This window comes from Solanum verrucosum, unplaced genomic scaffold (assembly GCF_900185275.1).
Source record: "Solanum verrucosum unplaced genomic scaffold, falcon-dt-bn FXZP01000183.1, whole genome shotgun sequence".
NCBI classification, from domain to species: Eukaryota; Viridiplantae; Streptophyta; class Magnoliopsida; order Solanales; family Solanaceae; genus Solanum; species Solanum verrucosum.
Window position 1 is genome coordinate 572,247 of NW_026020430.1, and position 18,870 is coordinate 591,116.

General features: G+C 34.2%; 2 protein-coding genes and 1 non-coding gene across 3 annotated transcripts; all 3 read right to left on the bottom strand.

Annotated features, from left to right (window-relative positions):
• Nucleotides 1–6,781: 6,781 nt before the first annotated feature.
• Nucleotides 6,782–10,326, bottom strand: LOC125807927 (Golgi apparatus membrane protein-like protein ECHIDNA). Its single transcript, XM_049487678.1, has 6 exons — nucleotides 10,226–10,326; nucleotides 8,343–8,399; nucleotides 8,056–8,259; nucleotides 7,856–7,915; nucleotides 7,416–7,542; nucleotides 6,782–7,064 (listed from the first exon to the last, which is right to left on the bottom strand). The coding sequence occupies exons 1-6, from the start codon at nucleotides 10,238–10,240 to the stop codon at nucleotides 6,976–6,978; spliced, it is 552 nt and encodes a 183-aa protein (XP_049343635.1). The 5' UTR covers nucleotides 10,241–10,326; the 3' UTR covers nucleotides 6,782–6,975.
• A 1,857-nt stretch (nucleotides 10,327–12,183) lies between these two features.
• Nucleotides 12,184–14,116, bottom strand: LOC125807707 (BURP domain-containing protein 16-like). Its single transcript, XM_049487438.1, has 2 exons — nucleotides 13,607–14,116; nucleotides 12,184–13,141 (listed from the first exon to the last, which is right to left on the bottom strand). Exons 1-2 carry the CDS (start codon nucleotides 14,093–14,095, stop codon nucleotides 12,398–12,400), a joined length of 1,233 nt encoding a protein of 410 aa, XP_049343395.1. The 5' UTR covers nucleotides 14,096–14,116; the 3' UTR covers nucleotides 12,184–12,397.
• A 3,904-nt stretch (nucleotides 14,117–18,020) lies between these two features.
• On the bottom strand, nucleotides 18,021–18,092 carry TRNAT-UGU (transfer RNA threonine (anticodon UGU)). Its single transcript has one exon. It is a non-coding gene; the product is annotated as a tRNA-Thr (tRNA).
• Between the last annotated feature and the right edge of the window lie 778 nt (nucleotides 18,093–18,870).

Below are 18,870 nucleotides of genomic sequence, written 5' to 3' on the forward strand. Positions count from 1 at the left end.
GTTGATGTTATCCACTTAGTTCGAATCTTATTATTTGTCTCTTATACATTTGTAGACTTCAATTTGTACATTATCGACTGCTAATGTTAGTGCTTTTGTTCTGTTAATGATGGGGCTAAATGTTAGTGTTGTTAGTCTCTTATACATTCGTTGTTACTGTTAGGGCTAAATGTTAGTGTTGGGGCTTATACATTTGTAGACTTTAATTTGTACATTATACATTTGTAAACAGTCTTTTGTTCTGTTAGTGATGGGGCTAAATGTTAGTGCTACTGCTACTGTTGCTTGTTTTGTTCTTGAAATGTGTGTTTGAATTGTGTTTGTCTTTGTTACATGCTTTTTCAGGATGACTTTTACTCTGATAACTCTAAGATGGTATCATGGGGGGTAATAGAATTTGGACCCCCACCTAAATTTATTGGGAGGCATGTGACAGAATTCCTAGATATAGATGTTGATAGGATGTCTTATTTTGAGTTGAGGGGCTACATAAATGAACTAGGATATACAGTAGATTGTGATTTTTTCATCAAGTGGGATGGGTTATTAGTCTTTGTTGATAATGATAAGGTTATATTTGACCTTTTCAATATGATAAATGATGAGGATACAGTAGAGGTGTATGTTTTTCATGGGTTAGTGAAGCCAATCAGGCCCCACTTGAATTGGAGTTTGTCCCCAATGTGAGTGATAGTGGGGTAGGTGAGGAATCTTTTAATGAGGCTTCTAACCCTAATAATCAGCCTCCTACTTCTACTTTTCATATACCTACAACTGGTCCTTCTGAAACTTCCAGCACTCAATTTGAAGACCAGTCTACTACTGTGCCTCCACCATCTCCTTCTACTGTGCCTTCTTCTTCCACTGTACCTCCTCCTTCCACTGTGCCTCCACTCTCTCCTTCTACTGTGCCTCTTCCTTCTTCTGTACCTTCATATGATCCTATAATAGATAATGATCCAATTGATGATGAAGTAGAAGATGAATCAGGATCTGAAGGGGATACTAATGATGATACTGAGGTTGACAGTGATGTCCATCAAGAGTATATAGATATAAAGGAATCCAAGAGGCATTTCAAAAGATCACAAAGGAGAAGTAGAGGTACTAATTCATATCAGATTAATGTTGATGAAAAAGGTCCAGATATAGGGTATGATGAGACAAATATTGGTATTAGGGAAAGCTTAGTTGTTAAGCTAGAAGGTGATGAACCTTACTATCTAAGTGATGAAGCTCCTAGCTTTGAGATAGATGATGAAACAGGTTGGGGAGATGGTGAAGAGGTTGATCAAGTAGTGTATAAACCTGTTAGGAGGAAGAAAACCCTAAATAGAGTTGTGTTTGATGCAACTTCTGAAAAGATTGTTTGGGAATTAGGATTGGTTTTTGGAACTATTGAAGAATTTAAAGTGGCAGTGACAAGATATGCAGTCCAAGAACACATTCAAATTGAAAAATATGTGAATGAGCCTGACAGAGTTAGAGTGAGATGTTGTAAAGAGACTTGTCCTTGGTTGTTGTGTACAAGTAAGGATAAAACTAGTGGAGATGTCATTGTTAAAACGTACAACCCTGTCCATAAATGTTTGACATCAACTCATAACTATTTTTGCAACTCAAAATTTTTGGCCACCAAATACAAAGAAAGAATAACTCAACAGCCAAACATCAACATTGTGTTGTTGAAGGACATTATTAGAAAGGAGTTGGATATTAATGTTGGTAGGACAACAGTGAGAAGAGCTAGGACTAGAGTGTTACAAGAGATCATGGGTGATCACATTGTGGAGTATGGTAAGATTTTTTATTATAAAGATGAAATTTTAAGGAGTAATCCAGGTAGTACTTGTGTAGTGAAGGTTGGAGAAGAAGATGAAACTGGGCAGAAATTTTTTGAAGGATTTTATGTTTGCTTCAATGCTTTAAAGAAAGCATTTTTTGGAGGTGCTAGGAGGTTGATTGGTTTTGATGGGTGTTTTCTCAAAGGTGTGTGTAAAGGCCAGTTATTAGTGGCAATTTGTAGAGATGGAAACAACCAAATGCTGCCTATTGCTTGGGCAGTTGTTGAAATTGAGAATCAGTTTACCTAGACATGGTTTCTTGAACTAGTGAAGAATGATCTTGACCTTGGAGAAGGGCATCAACTATCCATCATTACTGATATGCAAAAGGTAATTATTTTACTGATCTTACTGTTTTATTGTTGTTGAGTTTTGCATTTTAATTATTCTTTTTCTATTATGTTGGTTTGTTAGGGACTAGAAATTGTTGTTGAAAATGTATTGCCACTGGTTGAACACAGAAAATGTGCAAGACATGTTATTGCAAATTGGTGTAAAAACTGGAAAGGAGTTGAAAGAAGAAGAGTGTTTTGGAGGATTGCTAAATCCACATTTGAAGTTGAGATGATGGATAATATACAGGCAATGAAGAAATTAGAACAAGAATGTTTGGATGATCTTTTATGGTACAACTTGAATACATGGTGCAAGAAATATTTTCAAGACTATAGCAAATGTGATGTTGTGGACAATAATATGGCAGAAAGCTTTAATGCTTGGATACTGCCTGCAAGGTATAAAACAATAATCACAATGCTTGAGGAGATAAGGGTGAAGATGATGAAAAGAATTGGTAATTTGAGAGAGTTCTCAAACACTTGGATCACTGATATATCTCCTATGTCTTTGAAGATTTTGCAAGAAAATATTGAAAAGTCTATGCAATGTAACTTGACTTGAAATGGAGAAAGAGGTTTTGAGATTAAACATCATGGATTTACACATACTGTGGACATTGTTAGTAGGAATTGTAGTTGCAGATCCTAGCAACTCAGGGGCATTCCTTGTCCTCATGGTGTTGTTGCCCTTCATTACAAGGAGTTGGAACCAATCCATTATGTGGCTAGTTGTTATAGCAAGGAAACGTACCTCAGCACATATGCCTATTTTATTCAGCCAATGAATAACATGAAAATGTGGCCAACATCAAATAATCCAATTGTAAAGCCACCAAAGATCAAGAAGTTGCCTGGAAGACCAGGTAAGGTTAGAAGAAAGGAGGCAGATGAAAGCAGAAAAACTGGAAAGCTTAGCAAAAGAGGTGCTGTTATGACTTGTAACAAATGTGGTACACAAGGACACAATAAAAGAGGATGTCCTACAAGAAACCAAGCTGGTCCAAGTCAATCAACTGAACTATCTTATCAGGCACAGGTACTTTTATTTGTTACTTTCAAATGTAAGTTATATGTACATGTATTGATATATTAATAGACAGGCTACTGAAAGTGGTAGAGGAAGAGACATAGAAAGAGTAGCAGGAGGCAGAGCAAGGGCTAGTAGTTCAACTCAACCACCTAGAGCCTCTTCACAGGCCACCACAAATAATGAAAGTGGTAGAGGAAGAGGCACAGGAAGAGTTTCAAGTTCTATAGGTGTTCCAACTCAATCACATGGAACTGCTACAAACACAGAGGTAATATATCTAATTATTATATCATTTTTAGACAACATAGATATGGTTTAATATTTTGATTTCAAAGTACATATTGTAAATAGTAGAGGGAAAGGTAGAGGTACAGGTACAAGTAGAGGTAGAGGTAGAGGAACAGGTAGAGGAAGAGTAATACCTCAAGAAAGAAATGTGAATGAAGGACTAGGTAGAAGAAGAGGAATGACTCAACATAGTCAAACTAGTTCTGAAGCAACATGTAGTGGAAGAGGCCTAGAAAGAGGGAAGAGACCAGTAGAACATGAGGACAACAGTGGAGGACAAACAAAACCTTTTAAAAGGCCAAGAATGGTAGGTGTTGGCATATACCAAGCTGAAGATGGATTTACAACTCTCAATGTAAGTTTACAATTCTCAATGCAAGCCTAAATGTCTTATATTTGAATGTGTATTTATCTGACTAAGCAACCTGGATTGCCAAGTAGAAGAGTCATCAATACTGGTACAAGAGTGACAAAAAGGGCTAATGTTGTTACTGGTGATATTGGCTACACACCAGTACGTGGATTCAAATGGAAGGGGAAGACAACTATTACCGTACCTAGAAAGAATGAGGGCTGAAAAGGTTATCCAAACTATGTCTGCAGCTGCTGTTATTGCTAATAGCCAAAGCCAAACAACTTCAAGTAAGAAGACTTCTGTGCCATGGAAGTAGGGCATTTTGATGTTGTCTTGTTCATTTTGACAAACAAAATTTAATTATGTATATTTTGGTGCTATTTTTTATTGGAATCAAACTCAATTTTGCGTGTAACCAAACAAAACTTGAATGATTATGTTGAAATGAAGTCCTCTTTTTGATCAGTTTTGTTGTTACCTTTTTATTTGTAGTTGAACATATTTTTGAAGTTTCTCAAATGGTTGCCACAATAATATAGACAAGAGAACCAAATACATTAACAACTTGTTCAAATCATAACTATTTCAACAACAAAGACCAACAATAACTTGAGCATTCAGCAAGTTCCATCCTTCAAGTTACACACACCTACAACTAGCAAGATCAAGACAATTAGCTTAGCTTCTAGTTACACACACCTACGACTTCAAAAACTTGAAAGTCACTAAAGATGTCTATGGTAATTTTGGTTGCACACACCTACAACTTCCATCCTTCACATTCTTGGTTAGACTTAAAAATAGAAAACACACAATAATAATCAAAACAATTAGCTTCAAGTTACAACATTTGTTCTTCTTTTTCTCCTTCATCACGACTTGGTTACTTTCAACACGACTTTCATAAGATGTCAATACTTCTTCCAACTCCTTAATTCTCTTTGTTAATCTCGGAATTACGTACTTATATCGTATATCAACATCTTCACGATCCCTCCATCTAAAGAAGTTGCACGCATCCTCCTAAATTACGCAAAAAAATAAATTAAAGAAAATTACATAAACAAAAGATCTCCATAAAAGAATTAGGAAACATACACGATAGCGTGGACAAGACCAAAATCTTCGAGCTGGATTGTGCTCCGACCATGAAGTTTGCATTGATAGTAAGTCACCATGTTTTCATCGCAATTTCACTCGCAACATCGGATCATTCTCATCATTACAAATACGATTCAACATTGCATTTGACATTTTCAATCAAAACCTAATCACAAAATTCAGAAGAAACTAAACCATAAAAAACTTTAAATTAACGTTTTATACTAGAAATTAAAAGATAAAACGAATTCCTGCCTTATTTTCTTGGGGAAGATGATGAAGTCGTCAAACAAAGAGAACCAACATTGATCTTGCTATGGAAAAAACCATGAAATCGAAAAATTAGGGCTGCCAACAGCTATTTTTGGGTTTAAAATTGGGGAAGATGACATAAATTGATTATATAATTAATAATAAAGAAAGAAAATGACACGTGGCACTTTTAAATTGGTCCATGGCAGTGAAATCACTGAATGACGCGCCTCATGTGCGTGGTAACAACCCAGACGAGGGAATGGGTCAAAATGGCCCATTTACAACGATATTAAATAGTTCTGTGGGGTGATAGGACACTTTGAAAGTTAAGGTGTCTTTATGCAAATACGGAACAACTTTAATTGTGTCTTTATGTCTTTTCTCTACTTCTTAATGCAAGTGCAAAGTAAAAATGTGACATAAAATTGGACGGGGGGAGTATTATCTTAGCATACTTGAATGGGATGGTTAGGGCATGTGACGAGGAGGTACATAAATGTGTTATTTCGAAAGTATGATTAGATATGACATATATGACATAAATTCAGCTTTTGAGAACATAATCCTAGATAAAAAAATATGTTGATGAAAATTAGGATACTAGGTTAATAAGTAATTGAGCATGATTGCACGTTAGGAAGGGGATAATCCCACATGCTCTTGTTTTTATTAGTATTAGTATTTAGTAATTGTGTAGTTTTGTTTTTCTTTAATGCTTTTTTTTTTTGCTATCCCTTGTTCCATTTGCTCCCCTTTTCGAATGACTTTGCTTTTTGAGCTGATGGTTTATTGGAAATAATCTCTACCCTCACAAAAAAATAGGGCTAAAATTTATATACACTTTAATCTTTTCTAGACCACCTTACACTGGCTATATTATATTGTTGCAATTACCTTATATCTTCACATCATTCTTTCAAGTTATGTGGTAGAATCCTAGGCCTGTCTACGTCGCTCCATCACAAATCAAAATTTCCTTTTAGTTTATTTTATTTCCAAAATTAGTCTCCATTTTCATGAAAAGTTGTGACATTTATGAAAGAGTTGCGACTTTTATAAATTATAATCACCCCCAATTCACCTAACTATAGTCAAGATCACCTTTAAAAATAATTTAAAAAATCAAGACATAGGAGATATCCTGGGTTAAATCTCTTCAAGATATTGTAAAGAAACTAATCTTAAAATATCATAGGACCAGAAAAGGAAGGAAAAAAGAAGAAAACGAAACAGAAATATACACAATGAAATCTCACATAAGTGGGGTCTAAAGAGGACATAGTGTAATTAGTAACCTTGCCCCTACCTCGTAGATTCCGAAATAGCCTCAACTCGAGTAACACATATCAGAGTATATTAGAAAACGAATACGAACACCACAAACAAATGGAACCTCTCCCCCATACCCCCTAGTTGCACTTGCTGCAGAACGTGAATGGTAAATTTCAGAATCATTTATGCATATAGCCCATATATCTATTCACCAGCTGCGCGGTGCGAAAAAAATTACAATGAAGCAATTGGATTCGTGAAAACTGAAAGGAAACCAAAAATGTTTTCCCAGTACGTTCATGTACAAGACCTCAATAAAGGAGAAGTCCAAATTAACACCATGTCAAAATCTCCTAAGCATCCCTCCAATATGTGCCATCATAATTTCACAGCGTATACAAACCACCATTATATAATCAATACATGATTGTTCGTAGAGGTGGACACTGACGACCAGTTTCCTCCCACACTAGCTGGTTCTGTATTAACTGATCAAACAACACTAAATGCCGACTGTAGAGTAGAGGAGAACCGAGAAGTGAGAGTCTGGGTTGCAAATGCTTGAAGCTGCTTCTTAGCATCTGGATTTTAGAAAGAGAAATATATATGAAGATTAAACAGTAAAGGCGTACTGGAAAGCAAAATTCAAAAGGGAATAGTACATAGACATCTGATCATGACTACCAAACACAAAAATGAAAACTGAAACAAGCAGAGCAAGACAGAAGCAACAACATGCATACATACATACCCAGTGAGAGCAAGACAGAAGTGAATAAAAGAATACACAAACTAATGAGGGAACCCAACAAAATCTACCGTCATACATTTATGCTCTTGCATGAAAACTAGAGCACCCAAACAAAGTAAAACTCCAGTGGTAAAGATACTGTTAGAGGCAGAATCAATAGAAGTTAAAAGTAAGTACACACCTTTACGGCATCTAGTAAAACCAACAATATTTGCGATACCGAGAGTCAAGCAAACTCCAACAACGAGAAGATAATCAGCTTGGAACCTAATGAGGGAGAATATCGCGAGAAAGAACCAAGCAACAGCCTACAACAAAGTACACGGATTAGCTGCAACACATCAACGGCTAACTATTTCACTTATGCAAAAATAAGGCACAGATAGAAATAAAATAAGTTCTACACCATATTCTAGAATATCTTTGAAGTCTGAATCCTGAAAAAGTAAAAGCTGAAAACAAAAATCGAGAAGCCAAGGTGTGAAGGGCCATTGTTCCTATCCACGCATATTTTGTTGTTTGTTGCCGATTTTTCTTGTTTTCTGATTGTACAGTACATGTGCTCAATTTGTTATGTTGAACATTAGAATAAGAAACAAGTGTGATAGAGTCTTCACTTACTGTTAGGTACAAAGTCCACCAAAACAGCCAGGAATCCTTCTTGTTCATGCGAGCCATTGACTGAAAGGAGAAGTGAAGGAAAAAGGTTTGTCCAAGGCAACAACGTTAATCATTAAGACTAAATAGGCAAGCACTTCTAAAATAAATGATCGTCTGAAGGTAAAGATGTATGCTAAGGAACCTGAAACAAGATTACCCACCTCTTGATCAAGGCACTCAAATCTCCACACACTCTCGCCATTGTCATCTATTTCATTCCACCACCTTAAACCCACAAGAATACGTCCACTGACGTTCTTAACCACCCAAAAGTCAAGAGCAGCTAAAAGAACAGTTACCACAAAGATGATAACAAAACTATCAACAAATAAAGCAGACAGAATATAAAACGCTAATGCTGCTGCCTGTCAATGCAAAGAAAATGTGTTAAATGAACACAATTACAACCTAAGACATTAAAATAAGAAGACTATGTAATCAGCTAGACCTTGAAGAGCACATGGAAAAAACATATCTGTGGGTGTGCATAGTCCTCCCCTGCAGGCTGAGAAAGAATGTGACAGTTTAATTAACTTTATGACAGAATCAATCAACAAACTCTATGTGCTCCCTCCTTTCCTTGCGGCAGAGAGTGTTTAGGGGTGTAAGGGGAAAGGACCAGCAAAGGTAGTAAAAGAGAGAAAACAAGAAAGGAAGATCATCTAAAATAAGTAACAGAGAAAAGTAAGATAACTGGAAGGCTACAAACTCCTCTAAGCTATAGAGTATTATGTATTAAAAGGTTAAACATTTTTATTTTTTTAAAAAGAACATTACCTTCGGGGATGTCAGATAAAAAATCCTGTTTTACCTGCATGCTTATCCTAGATCATATATCCCCCCCTTTTATCCAGATGATTGATACAAAAGGAATGAACTTAAAGATTACAACAATAACAACACAACTATCACTCAATCCCATGCTAGTTGAGATTGGCTATATGGATATATTTCCCTACATTAAGACCAGTTTCATTCCACTATTCAATAGTTTGGGATTATCTACCGCTAGAGTTCTCTAGATTTTCTACTAACATACGAATATATAAACAAGGTAAAAAGGGGTAAAAAAAAAACTACTATAATGTTTGAGCTAATGTAAGTGTACCAATATAATTAAGTTCTAATCCATGTTGCTCGGACTCTCCAAAATTGTTGCCCCACCTGTGTCGAATCCTCCAAGCCAACCCTACACACACCTGTCGACATTTTGAAGAGGCCGAGCAACATAGATTATAATTACAACTAGCCAGTATCTTCTATATGAATCCTTTACTTCTGTCATTTTCTCTCTAAAGTTCAGATGGATTTTGAGGAATTATACGTCTTTTGAAACAACTTTCATCCATGTGATTCTATCCTCTAAGGTAAGTGTGCTAAACTGCTAGTTGTACCTTATACTAAACCAAACTAAAACTTAACCACACCGATCATGTAACTGACATGATATAGTGGGACTGTGGTACTTACCTGACATCCAAAATTAATAGCACATTTCTAAAAATATAAATAAATAAATATAGGTATACAAAACAATCACCAAGCTCCATTCCCAAGCTAAAATGATTGGTTAACAAGTCTTCTACATCCATTTTACAATATTTGGGTCCAGTCCAAGTAAAAAATCTGTTCCTTGAAGCAAATTAGGATTTCAACATTTAGAAGATTTATCATATGATGATTTCTTTTACACTAGACATAAACCAACTGCACTCTACCTCCTGGATGTGAAATCCGTGCAATGCTCACATGGATTTGAGAATAGAACAAAGCAGGAATACTATGCCATTTCTCAAAAAGAGATGCAACTATATAAAATAGGCGATCAATGACAGCACTTAAAAAGCCATCTATAGATTCTCTATGCCTAATCATTTTGATCTTACTTGGTAAACAAGGGGATCAACATGAGGGAGTAATCGACTACTCGTCCCATATTAAACTCATCAATTGTGACTATGACTCCATAATTATCCTTAAGCCTAGCATCAACAAAACTAGCACATCAACACTTCTTACTAATTCAATTATTTCACCAAGATTTGCAGTAACAATTAATCCAACTAAAACAAATTTTACACCTACCTGATTATACAATTTACTAAAGCGGAAATTTTCAATTCCCAAAGACAGATCCGTAACACTTGATATGCAGTAGAAAAGTAATGGAAACAACGAGTAAATCAACAGATCAATTAAAAGAAGAAGGAGCTCAAACAAAACCCTAGCATCAATGCAACAAAAAAACAACAATTGTGAGATTTCAAAGTATCGATTTGATTGTACATTAGATGAAAAAATGAATCAAATAACGAAAAATATGAAGCTTACTGGGTTAAGATCCATGTCGAATTTTCAAATCAATTGTCCTTAGGATTTCGCCTGATCTCTCAAATGAAATTGTTTCGTAGAAATGAAAAATTGAGAAATTGTTTCCTAATTTTTAGATTTGGCATCCGGCAAACTTTTGGAATTCTAGAAATGTACCCAAGACTTCTTCTATTTAGGAAATGCCCCCAACAACTTTATTGTTCTTCCATTCTAGTCGATCAATTTTATCGAGGAAATAGTGGTTTCAACTTATAACACTACCAAACTTTAATTTATTAATTATAGGACCTAATATGAATTATATTTGATATAGATTATTTTGATTTGTTTGAAATTGAGACATAATTTGTCAAATGGTGATTCAATATTATGATTTGATATAGTAACTTTTAACTTTATAATAAATGTAAGGGAAAAGGCATAAATTCCCCCTTCAACTTATACCGAAAAGTCAGTTACACACTTCAACTATCATGACGACCTATTACACACCTTTACTACTTAAAAGTGAATTTATTTACTCCCTGAGACGTGTAATACCACTCTCACAGCATGTAGTGTATTACACTCGCTGCCACGTCATCATCATGTCAGTGCCACGTCAAATTTTATAATTTTTTCTATTATTTTTGTTTTCTTTTCTTTATTAATTAACTTTCTTTTTGTTAACTCTATTTTATACTAATTAATCTCTAATTAATTATTAAAATTCTCTAATAGTTGTATCTTTTTTATAATCCCACCCACTTTCTCTAATCTCATAGGAGAAATCATTCATTTGAATTTATACAAGAATTTTCTTTGTCTTCTCCAGCGAAGAACAACCAACCCATCACCACCATAAGTCCACCTCCACAACGCCATTTGTTCTTCTTTTTTGACGAACCATCAGCCACCAAACAACCACCACAAAACAGCCACTCAAAATCCAAATCAATCACCAACAAACACCAAACCAAACCCCCTTACCTTATCCCTTTGCGATTTTAATCTTTTGATTTGTTTTAAAGGTGCGTCGGCAAGCTCAAAGCTTCAGTCATGGCTCCGATGAAGTTCCAAAGAGCTCCATACTTTCAGATCTGAAAAACCAACAAATAATCTGGACAACCAACAACACCACTACTACACTCACGTCATTGTGAATCTTTAAGGTTGTGATGAAAAATAAAAAGTTGTGATGAAAATTAAAGAATGAAGAAGAAGAGGGTAATGGGTGGGGTGGAAGATTTTGACTTTTTAATTCTTTTTCTAAAGGGTAATGGGAGGGGAAAGGAAGATTTTGATTTTTTAAATTCTTTTTTTAACTTTAATTTTTTCTGACGCGCCAGTTTTTTATTTATTTTTTATTTTTTTGCCACGTCAGTTTTAGGGAGTAAATAAATTCACTTTTAAGTAGTAAAAGTGTGTAATAGGTCGTCATAATAGTTGAAGTGTGTAACTGACTTTTCGGTACAAGTTGAAGGGGGAATTTATGCCTTTTCCCCAGAGGCGTATCCAGAATTTTGAGATGATGGGTGCACTATTATAAAAAGATTAATCTATGATATAAATTTCATCGGTTCGACATTTAGGGTTTTACTACCGAAAACCATTAAAATTTTGAAATTATAGGTCTAAAATTAATTCTGATATATATATATATATATATATATATATATATTGATGAATTAATTAAAATGTCAAAAGTGCTACAAATTACCACTTAGAGAAGTGTTATCTAATTTTAGAAAGAAAAATAGAACAAGATAAATATAAAATTCATATTTCTAACCTCGTGGAGAGAGGTGCACCTAGTCATAATCGCATTATGTGATACTCCGAGTGTGGGTTCACACATCTATATTTCAATATTTTTTTAAAATACAACACTACTATATATGATCTCGGGAGGGGACCATGGGTTCACGTGAACCCGGTGACCTCCCCTTAGATACGCCTCTGCTTTTCCCTTATTAAAATAGACATAAAAAGGGAATATCATTTTCTGATAAAAACCATCACACTACACGCTGAATAAAAGCACACTTCACACAAGAAAGGGAAAGTAAGGATTGGGACTTATTTTTCCATAATTACAGTACCTTACTATTCCTAAAACAAGAAAAACGACAACCCATTTTGACAATTAAACTCAAAGCTTAATTAAAAGGCATAAGTAGACTTGTTCTTTTTTTATGCATGTGCATCATCTCCAACCCAAACAAGATCAGCTTGTGACATCCAATGACAAACCTCTCCTTTTCCAGGTGAAAAATTCAACTTTTTGAAAACTGGATGATCAGCTGGCCATGAAGAAGTATCCATATGACAAACAACCATAGCTGTATTAACATGAACATTAGTGTTTAAATCAACTAACTCCACCGCGTAAATATTAGTTGAAGATAGCAAATGACAAAAGTATGTAGCAAAAGGAAGGAATATCTCATGGCATGAGACACTCTTTTGGGAATTGATTTTATGAAATTTCTCAATTTTTAGTTTCTGTCCTGACCCCTGTATGCTATCTGTTGTCAATGAAATTAGGTGGTTTTGTTTCAAGGTAGTCTTTGAGAACTCTATCATTTCTTCTAAGGATTTTGCGCATGTTTTAACTTCTCCTTTTAGAGTAGGTGCATTGCAATTGAGGATGGTAGTTTTTGTGGTATCTTTTGTGAATGGTGAAGTGAAAGTTTGAGGGAATAAATGTTGGAGATGGTTTGAGTTAATGGAGATCTTTGATGCAATTTGAGAAGGAAGAAATGAGCGATGAGGGAACGGGTTCACTAAGTTGTCTAGATGGATTGTGTTTCCAGGTTTGAGGATAGAGACTCTGAAGAAAGAGACTTCTCCAAGATGATGACTATTAGAGTGTGAAGTTGCATAAATTTTTGATGTATACACCTTAGTTTGTTCTGGAAGATTAGTTGGATAGACCTTGGCTTGATCAGGGTTTCTGGTTGCATATAATATCTTAGAATCTAGATTGGGGATTTTGGATGTTTGGGCTACCTTAGAAGCTAGATTGGGGGTTTTGGTTGCGTAGAGTATCTTAGAATCTAGATTGGGGATTTTGGATGTCTGGGATACCTTAGAAGCTAGATCAGGGGTTCTGGTTGCGTAGAGTATCTTAGAATCTAGATTGGGGATTTTGGATGTCTGGGATACCTTAGAAGCTAGATCAGGGGTTCTGGTTGCGTAGAGTATCTTAGAATCTAGATTGGGGATTTTGGATGTCTGGGATACCTTAGAAGCTAGATCAGGGGTTCTGGTTGCGTAGAGTATCTTAGAATCTAGATTGGGGATTTTGGATGTCTGGGATGCCTTAGAAGCTAGATCAGGGGTTCTGGTTGCGTAGAGTATCTTAGAATCTAGATTGGGGATTTTGGATGTCTGAGATACCTTAGAAGCTAGATCAGGGGTTCTGGTTGTGTAGAGAATCTTAGAATCTAGATTGGGGATTTTGGTTGTGTAGACCTTAGCTTGATTAGGAATTTTGGAGGGATAAACTTTGGCTTGATTTGGGAGTTTGGAAGCATAGACTTTAGCTTGATCGGGGGTTCTGGTTGCGTAGAGAATCTTAGAATCTAGATTGGGAATTTTGGATGTTTCGGCATTAGTCTCAGAAGTACAAAATATATCAGCAAGCAAACAACTTTGCGCATCAAAAGAGAATGCCTTTTTGGACACTAATGAAGTGTAATATTTAGAGTCAATCATGTTCATTGGAGATAATTTAGAAACAAGAGCTTGAGGCATTTCATTGACAACATTTTCTTTCCAAAACTTGAGCTGATTAGAACCCACATATGGTATAGAATTACAAGTAGAAGAAGCAAATAAAGACAAGACACTTAACAAGAAAAACATGAACCAATATGAAGTAGCCATTTTTTTTTTTTGGAAGACTTGAATTAGTGTTTCTTGAGATATTTTTATCTTAAGAAACTTCCTTATTTATAATGTAAAAATCCCAGACATTTTGATATCAAGTTGCACTTAAATAATCATAAAGCTCTTCAAATTGTGTATATACTATACACAAGTAGAAGTCTCTATTTCATGCAAATGGCCAATTTAGAGGTTGGGACAAGACAATGGTGATAATGCTGCTGCTTGCATTATTAGCTAAAAAGAGAAAATAGTGATTAGACACTGTTGAAAAAGCGACTATACTATTACTAGTATCTTCTAGAGATGCATGCATTTGTGTTACCAACTTGAAAATGATTAAGTGAAAAGCCAATAGTGGATTATCCATAAGCCATGATAAAAAGGAGAAAAAAAAAAGAAAAAAAAAACTCTAATAAACTTTAAGCTACATCACTATTAAATTACTAGTCCTCCACGCTAAACTAAATATTTTAAGTTCAAGCTATTAGAAACGAGAAAAAAATCATGTTAGACACGTTCCCTTCAAAATGACTCCAACAGTGCGAATACAAATTTAATCCAATTCTAACTGAAAAACAAAAAAGAGAAGAAAATAGAAGTGTGTCCACCAGCAAATCAAAGAGATATATATTTAATTATGTGCTTTTCTTCCTTGTGAATTGTAAATTTGTTATGCGATTATTCATGATTTAATCTACTTCGCGTTATAAGAGAAAAATGGCATAAATAAGTATGATTTGTAATATTGAAACAAAGTGAATAATTATTTGGTACCATAAGTAAAAAAATGACGGTTGACATCCTTTGAGAGGGCGCAACATTGCAGTGACTTGCCAAAAAATAGTGATCAATTTTTAAAAGAATTAAAAAAATTTAAAAGGGTAAAGGGGTTTAAAGGAAAAAGGGAGTCACCACCTAATTTTTGAAAAAATATAAAATCAATTAACAAATTAACTTAAAATAAATGTCTACAAAACCAATTGATTCTAGGTAAGGTGTTCAAGTTATTCCGAAGGAAAGGGGGTTTGGCATCCTTCAAAATTTACAAATGTGGGTCCCGACTGAATTCATTTTTTTCAAATTGAGGAGGAGAATAAAATAATGTACAAGTATAATAAACATGCAATATACACAAGTAATATGATAAAACAACAATATAGGAATCGACCTAAATTTATCTATCGTCAATAATATACAATATTTAATAAGAGTATAATTCGAATAGCTTCAATGGAAAGCACCTCCGGATACCTATAAAAACACTTAGTAAAAGTGTTGGTAATAAATTAACATGAATAAAAATAAATTTATCAAAGAATAACTTAAAAATAAAAATCCGTCTAATTAACATGGAAGGCCTTGGAAATCGACAGTAATTTCTTCATTGGCCAATTTTAACATATAAATAATATAAACATGAACTAAATTTTCATCTTTTAAAATGAGGATGCTTCCAAAATCGACGAAGAAATTTTTTTCATTGGCTATTTTTAACAAACAAAATATATGAATTTAACCGAACAATGAAAATAACAAAGGACCCAAAGTGAACATGAAAATAGTCTTAACAAGTGGCTTTACTAATATTTTCCAAGTTAAAAACGAATAACACTAACCTAGTCACCTAAAGACTCATCACCACAATTAACTTGCTTAAGCAGAATAACAAATCTACAAAAAAAAAAGAACTCAATAACAAGAAGAGACAACTTCACTGGATTTAGCGTTCACTACTATACCAAAATATTAAAATAATGAAGAACAAAAACAAGTGTTAACTATAGCACAACATAGACAGAAACATAAAAAATATTAATCTACCAACAATTATTAACAATAATAAAATAATAACAGTTAAACCACAACCATGAATATTAAACAAAACAAAAATAAAAATAATAGAAAACTAATAACCACTCAATAGAAGCCATAAAATTTATCAAAAACATAACTTATAATAACTTAACATTCTGCAAGCTAAATCACCATGAAAAAATATAAATTAATTAGAAGATAATACTAAAATCAACCCCAATAATTTGAACAAGCAGTAAATGAACGCAATAAATAAACAATACTTACCTGAGAATCGGATCTGCTAATCACTGGAGATGGAAAATTTGACCGGAACGGGAACTCGGTGCTCGTTTGATGGAGGTCTGGGAGCCGGAAAAAATGGGGAGTGGAGATGGGGTTTTGTTCACCGGAGCGAAGCTTGCTTCGCTGATAACCTGCAAAACAAACAAAAAATTGAAAGGGGAAAAAGGGGAAGGGCTGCTGGTCGCAGCAGTGTTATTTCAGCTTGGAGCCAGCCGGAAAAATGGAACAGTAGAAGGGGTCCTTTGAGGTTGATGTTTTGGTGGGTTTCTGGTTGTGTTGGGTGTTTCCGGTGGAGAACAGTGGAGGGTGGTTTGGCGAAGGAATCTGGTGGTGTTGGGATGGTGGGTCGGAGCTTGAAGCTCATGCTGGTCTGGGATTTGGAGCTGGTTTTTGGTTGTCGTCTGGAGGTGTTTTCTGGTTGTGTTGGCTGGAAAACAGAGGGGGTTTTGGGGTTGGGTCTGGTAGCGTGAGGCAGTGTATGGATGGTTGTAGCTGGTCGTTGTTTGGTTGCTGGAAAACGAGGGCAAAGGAACAAGAAGAGATGAAGGTGGAGGTGGTTCTGGTTGGCCGGAGCTTCACCGGAAAATATGAGGTGTTCTAGTTTATGTCCTGGTGGTGGTGGACCAGATGGAAAATATAAAAATCTGAAAATAAATAATTTTTACCACCACCCCTTTAACCTAATAGGTAAACTATTTTTTATATAAGGAGTCGAAAATTACAATATAACTATTTTAAAATAGTGTGTCAAAATCACCAGTCAATAAAATATATGTGTATGAAATATTATTTATATCAGAATGAATTTTTGGATTGTGCAAAATATCAAAATGAATATTAACAAATGTAACAGATAAAATAAATATTAAAAAATGTAACGAACATAACCAATGACATGTAAAAAATACAATTTAACAGAAATAATGATTTAATCAAAATAAACAAATACTTGAACGTATTCAACTGGTTGTGACAAAATAATATAAATAAAATTAATCGATAAAAATTCTAATACTTTGAGAATAGATATCAACAAATTGCACTAAAATTGCAAAACATGTATTTTGAACTATTTTAAAATTAAAATACTTAAAAGTATAAACTTTTAAAATATCAGACCAAAATTTAATGTCAATAATGACCTGATAATATAAAATTTATTTACACGACTGTAAGCGTCTAAAGTTTTAATCCTGAAATACAGTAAACAGGAAAAGAAAAATAGCAAACAAACAATAATATTTGTATTTGAATTAATGCGAAAGTTACAATCTTTATAAAATCTCTTAAAAAGATATGTAATCCCATGATTCTTCTCTCCACCGATGTTCTTGATTTGGCAGAATACTTGCGGCTCAATACTTGGAACGAAGACTTCTTGTATGCGGAAGACTTGCAGATCACCAATGAAAAGCAACTATGTATTTCTGTGTGTATGTATGTGTGTATCTCCCCTTTGGTCTTATGAAGACCTCTTTATATAGGCTTGAGCTAGGACTTTAGGGGTATTTTGGTTCAAGCAATTTTGACCCCTGGGCCTGAAGGATATGAGTTGGGCTCATCTTGTCAATTTAATGGACTGACTCAAATGTTATTTGGACTTGATTTAAGTCATATAATTCTGACATAAATATTAATCCGACTTTATTAACCAATAATTTGACTTGGTCAACGTATCGTGAATTTAAGTAAAATTGGATATTTTTTATTAATTTGAGATATTTCATTTGAGGGACATATTTATTAAGTTTTATAAATGTGGGGATAGAATTGACTAAATAAAAAGCTCATAGAGGATGAACAAAAAAAAAAAGAAAACAAATGCCCTCACGCAGGATCGAACTACGGACCTTCAGTTTACAAGACTGACGCTCTACCACTGAGCTATAAGGGCTATGTTTGATAAAGGTATGTAACAAGTTGTAATAAATATTCTCAAAAAATATTTAAAGGTTTGTTTATAAAATCCTATGAATCATAGTATTAGAAAATTTGTTTGGTGTTACACAAATTGCTCTCGAGGTGATTTTTTTAATTTGCTTTTTATGTATTTCGTTCTTTGATACTTGTGAATTTTGTATAAGAAAACTGTATGGTCCTTGCATTCAAGGGTGTGATTTAGTAGCCAATGAAGTGGTTGAGCTCTCAAGTTCAAAACTTAGTATCGAATTAATCGAGGTGTGTAAAAATCAATCCAAACACCACAGTCATAAAAGATATCACATTAATTCTCACATATAGCATTTGCAATCAATTCTTTTTTTTTTCTTTTATAGAGTTAATGAAACTATACCTTAAAAGGTTAAAAAATATTTTTATTCAATTTTTTAGTACTTTCTTTTAAAAAAAAGTTCTTAGTTGGACCCAACAAATTCATTTCTCACTGTGCTACTTTAATTGTGAGTGTGTTTGTATGAAAACTTTGAAGAAGAGTTGTCGCATTTTTTAGGAAAAAACTGTTTTTGAATCAATACACATGAAATAAGAGAACATTCCAATTAGATTAATATTATTTTTTATCCAATAATCAATGATAAGTTGATTTTGATTCTTTTTATATTTTTTTAAAAATATCTAATATTGGAGTCAATGGATCAACAACCAACTAAATTAATTTATATTTTTAATTGACATTGTACAAACTTATTGCAGTAATTATCAACTATTTAAAC